At 38.1% G+C, this 5,167-nt stretch overlaps 2 protein-coding genes across 2 annotated transcripts; both read left to right on the top strand.

The window, feature by feature from the left end:
• Positions 1–415: 415 nt before the first annotated feature.
• Positions 416–2,668, top strand: LOC106313594 (transmembrane protein 53). Its single transcript, XM_013751452.1, has 4 exons — positions 416–1,464; positions 1,688–1,790; positions 1,983–2,164; positions 2,239–2,668. Exons 1-4 carry the CDS (start codon positions 827–829, stop codon positions 2,516–2,518), a joined length of 1,203 nt encoding a protein of 400 aa, XP_013606906.1. The 5' UTR covers positions 416–826; the 3' UTR covers positions 2,519–2,668.
• Positions 2,669–2,968: 300 nt separating this feature from the next.
• On the top strand, positions 2,969–4,244 carry LOC106316486 (phosphopantetheine adenylyltransferase). The gene is made up of 6 exons (XM_013754384.1): positions 2,969–3,103; positions 3,194–3,265; positions 3,410–3,469; positions 3,623–3,717; positions 3,803–3,872; positions 3,962–4,244. Exons 1-6 carry the CDS (start codon positions 2,996–2,998, stop codon positions 4,076–4,078), a joined length of 522 nt encoding a protein of 173 aa, XP_013609838.1. The 5' UTR covers positions 2,969–2,995; the 3' UTR covers positions 4,079–4,244.
• Positions 4,245–5,167: the final 923 nt, after the last annotated feature.

The raw sequence follows: 5,167 nt of genomic DNA, 5'->3' as shown, positions 1-5,167 counted from the left end.
GGAAATATAGCGACCTCCTTACGTGGAATATTGACGTGGTCTTTACGTATCTACTTCGTCTTTACGACGAAATATATTCCTCGCTAAGTTACGACGAATTAGCGAGGAAATATGTGTTACGACAGATGAGTAACGAGCAAACGTGGTTCCTCGCTAATTCGTCGTAATTCTTCTTTTACGACAAACTCACGAGGAAAACCGCCCTTGTTAAGATTATGTTTTCTTGTTGTGAGATAATGTGTATTATTATTATTTTGGATTACATGACTTGATGAGGGGATTGGCTTGGATTCACTACCTTGTGGACAACTAATAACACAAAACTATATTAACATCTTTCAGTACTCTCTGGTCATAATTGCCTCACAGAAGTAGGTAGAGAAAACTACTTAGACTCTGCAGTTTGCTTGCTTTATGATCATCACCGATCTGTAAGAAGCAAGAAAAACCATTATTTTATAAACCGAACAGGTGACACATTTCAAAGTCTCGAGAGGTAGCTTTAACGAAACATGAGAAGCACCGAGAGCCTCTTAGGGATGCTTTTGCAGCTCAACCTCTCACTAATTTCTTCTCAAGAAAACTCTTCCCAAATCCCAACAAATCATACGAAACGAAACCCGCTGAGTGAAAAAGAGTGTTTGTTTCATGATGAAACATTTCATGGTCAATATCTCAATCTGTGAAGAGAACAACGGATCTGATCCTCTTAGACTAGACCAGACAAAACCAAAACCTCTGCACAAAACAGAGTGTTTGATTTCCTAAATATGTTCTTTTTAGCGACTTTCAGATGAAACCGTGAGATTGTCGACGGAGTTTCGCCATGGAAGCAACAGCAAGAATCTTCAATACTTGCGCTCTCAATCGTCGTCTCCTTCTCACCAAGATCAATCCAAACCCATACTCCCTCTCTCTCAAATCCACAAACCACCTCTGTTTTCCCTCTCGCAATGCCGTTCTCCGAGAACCCTCAACCTCCTCCGCCGCTCGCATACGCTGCTGCTCTTCGCTCCCCTCGAATCCCAACCTCTTCAAATCTCTCCTCTCCCTCACGTCGAATCTCCACCTCCAGAACTCCGCCGCTCACGCTAACCCGCTCCGATCCGAACCCAGCGACGGCGTCGCCGTCTGGAACAGAGCTCCACGGACCGTGAACGGAGAGGGAAACGCGAATACGTTCGGGGAGAGCGGGAAAGAGACGACGGTGGTTCTCCTCGGGTGGTTGGGAGCGAGAGCGAAACACCTAAGGAGATACGTGGAGTGGTACAACTCCAGGGGAATCAACGCCGTTACTTTCACCGTCGACGTTAGGGATTTGCTCAGGCTTGATCTTGGACGGAGGCTTGAGCGGCGGATAGATGAGTTTGGGAACGAGTTGGTCAAGTGGGTGTCGGAGAAAGAAGAGGGCGGGAGAGAAAAGTGCTTGGTGTTCCACAGTTTCAGTAACACTGGTTGGCTTGTGTAGGTTTGATTATCAGTCTCATCTTCTCATTACTGATGAAAATGTTAAGAAAAATAAAAATAAAAGGTTGAAACTAGTGTTTGGTTACTAATGATGATAATTAAACAATTTTCATCTTCTCATTAATGATGATGATGATGAACTTAGTGTTTGTTTTTTTTTGGGTAAGAATGTGTTGAAACTAGCAAACACTTTTACTCACTAGTGTTATTCTTTTGGCAGCTATGGTACCTTGCTGGAGAGCTTTGTGGGCAGACAAGAGTTAGTAGAAAAGATTAAGGGTTGTATCATTGATTCAGGAGGAGCAGATCCTCTAGATACCAAGGTTTGAACTTTTAAATGTTTCTCCTTATGTTGAAACTTAGCAGTACTGCATTTTCATTGTTTCCGCATTGTCTTCTCGCATCCGTTATGACAGTATAGTTTTCATACACATCTAATCACTGGAGGGACATAGATTTAGCAATGAGTATGTTATTATTAAGATTCGACTATAGATTTCATGGTTTACTTGCAGATTTGGGCAGCTGGTTTTACTGCTGCTATACTGAAGAAACGTAGCTCCACCATAAACACTGAACCAAACAGTCCTGGAAAAGAAGATGAGCAAAAGAAAGAACCTCTAGGAATCGAAAGCATGATGCTATCATCTCTAGAGAAACTATTCCCCATTGTCTTAAACATCCCAGAGGTCAACATGTAAGCTTTATATGCACCCATCTGTTTCTTTTTTTGACTTGGTACTGGTTAGTCATTGGTCGTGAGTGTTGCAGGAGGCTAACGAGGATCACCCAGAGACTCTATGAGAACCACCCTCCATGCCCTCAGCTTTATCTTTACAGCTCTGGTGACAAAGTTGTTCCTTCGCATTCCGTAGAGATCCGGATCAAAGAACAGCAGAAGATTGGGAGAAAGGTACAGTCTTTCAATTTCAAGTCGTCTCCTCATGTTGATCACTACCGGAACTTTCCAGACTTGTACTCCTCGCAGCTTCACAACTTCTTGCAAGAGTGCTTCAAGCCAACAAAGCAGCAGCAGCAGCAAGCTCTCTGATTTGGAAACATAGATGTTTTTGTAGCCTGGTTCATTTCTTTTGTTCTGGCTGAATGATCGTGAAAGCTGCAGATACGGTGAAGCGTTACGAAATATACAAGTGATTTTGTTTTCTTCGGTCTAAAATTAAATGAAATTGGATCTATTTAATGTTGAACCGACCGGTTAGCTGTTTCTGTTTGACATTAACAGCTTTTTTGATGTAGCTAGGTTAGAATTGGTATAGCTTCTTTTTTTTTTTGTGTAAAAATTCTAGGTTATTGATCATCAAACCGAACAAATAACACGTCTCTTTTTAATTTATCAAATTGAATCCAATTCATAACAAAATTTGAACCGAAAACCAAAAATTTGGTTTGGTTTGTTCGGTTCATAAGTGATTGGATCGGCTATAAATGGTCTCGAACCGGGAAAAAATGAGATACGAACGAAATTTCAAAAGGTCTTCTTTCTCCGGCGGATTCGTCGTAATCGAAAATGGCAGCAGCAGAGGATTCAGAGGTCTCTACGGCGAATTCTTTCGGCGCTGTCGTTCTAGGCGGTACTTTTGATCGATTGCACGATGGGCATCGCACTTTCCTCAAGGTTAATTGTTTTTTTTCTCTCTCTCTCTCTCTGCGATTTCTGCGTATGTATGAGTTTTTTTGAGAATCGAATCGAAATTTATCGAATCAGGCGGCGGCGGAACTGGCCAGGGAACGATTAGTTGTTGGAGTATGTGATGGCCCTATGTTGACGAACAAGCAAGTAAGTCACACAGAGAGAAGCTAGTCTCTGTTTCACCCAGAGTGTTTCCGGTTAGATGTCTGCTCTATTTCTATCAATAAAGGAGTTAACTAGTGAACAAATTGGTGTGGTGAGCTCTTATGGCACACTCTGTTGTGTGTACAGTTCTCTGAGATGATACAACCAATTGAAGAAAGGATGCGTAATGTGGAGAACTATGTCAAGGTAATTGCACCCATACCATAGGATGAAATTTTCTCTCGTTAGCTACTTGAATAGTCTTCTTACTCCAATGTGAATTGTGAACTAACTAATGTGACAAAAGATATGAGTTAAAGAGTTACTCTTATTTACTTGTCTACATGGTCTTGTATGTAGTCTATCAAACCTGGGCTGGTTGTGCAAACCGAGCCCATTACTGATCCATATGGACCTTCTATTGTCGATGAAACTTTGGAAGCTATTGTAGTCAGGTTTAGCCTTGTGTCTATTAATCTCTTTTTTTTCACATGTTCCTTTCTGTTCACATCCGTGGCTTTAACTAATCATAACCTGCAGCAAAGAGACGTTACCTGGTGGTTTGTCAGTTAACAGAAAGAGAGCAGAGAGGGGTCTTTCTCAACTCAAGGTTCATCTTTCTTTATTCACCTAGCCTTAACCTTGTGGTGAATTTTGAAAGATTCAATCGTCAAACCCTTATCATTTTCTTCCTTGTAGATTGAGATTGTTGAAATAGTTTCTGATGGATCAAGTGGGGATAAGATAAGTTCGACTACTTTGAGGAAGTTAGAGGCTGAGACACAAAAGCAACATGCTGAACAAGAAGCATCATGAACTTGGAACATGTAAAGATCAACTTTGTTTGTAGCTTTTGAATATGTTTGTTTTTATATTGACTGAAAATGTTCAATGAAAAAGGTAAACGCTTTGTATACATTTGGCAGACACGGCAGCGTATTGAAAACAAAATTCTGAAAGCTTCCATAAACTTCTGATTCCAGTTCTGATTCCGATCGAACCACATCCTTACAATAATGTTATTGTGTTGTTGGTTTTATAGTATGATTGTTTGAGCGTTTAGTACTACATTTATAATTTCTTTGTGTATTGTGTGGGTATTGATCATGGCAAGATGATTCTTCATTCTGATTTGCATTGTTTCCAGTATATGTTCAATCCTGTTAAATGAAGATGTTGAAATGTTCATGTCCAAGTAAAGTATTAGTTAAAATTAATTTAAGTTTCTCTAAAAATATAGCCGGATGCCATAATATGTTATTACACTGTTATTTTTCAGGTATATGTTAAAAGATCATAATGAATCACGCTCTCTTTCAATGTGTCATTATCAATCTTTTTGAATCTAGGAATGAACTTCTGCTATATTAATCAAAACAGAAATTTTGGATGTTATACTGTTTAAAACTCACTTTTTTTTTTTAATTTATATTTACGTATAAACATCCTAATATGTAATTACAAAATGCTTATGCTTTTATTTTGTTGAGATTAGGTTAACTATCCCCTATATATTATTTGTGAAACATTACAACTTCTTTTTGTAATCACGTGTCATCACTAGGATGATTCTTAGAATTATTAGAGAAATATGTTGGTCCATCTAATTATATAATAAGCTTTTTATTAAACTAACCATAAATTTATTATTAATGTCATTTATTATTTCCTTAAATAAAGATTACGGAATTGCCTAATGTGGCTAAAGTATATATGACAATTAATGATTTTGAATAATAAAGATCTGATAAAAAAAATGTATCTTCTATCAAATTTGTTTAATTTTAAACTATTAAAATAATTTAAAAAAAATCACAATAACCATATTATAAAAATTTAGATTTTTCTGTATATGTTATATTTTGAATTTTAAAAAACGACTATAAATTACTAAAACTGTTAAAA

Source organism: Brassica oleracea, chromosome C9 (assembly GCF_000695525.1).
Source record: "Brassica oleracea var. oleracea cultivar TO1000 chromosome C9, BOL, whole genome shotgun sequence".
Classification (NCBI taxonomy): Eukaryota; Viridiplantae; Streptophyta; class Magnoliopsida; order Brassicales; family Brassicaceae; genus Brassica; species Brassica oleracea.
The sequence above is the reverse complement of the archived record's forward strand: the minus strand, read 5'-3'. Positions and strand labels throughout refer to the sequence as shown.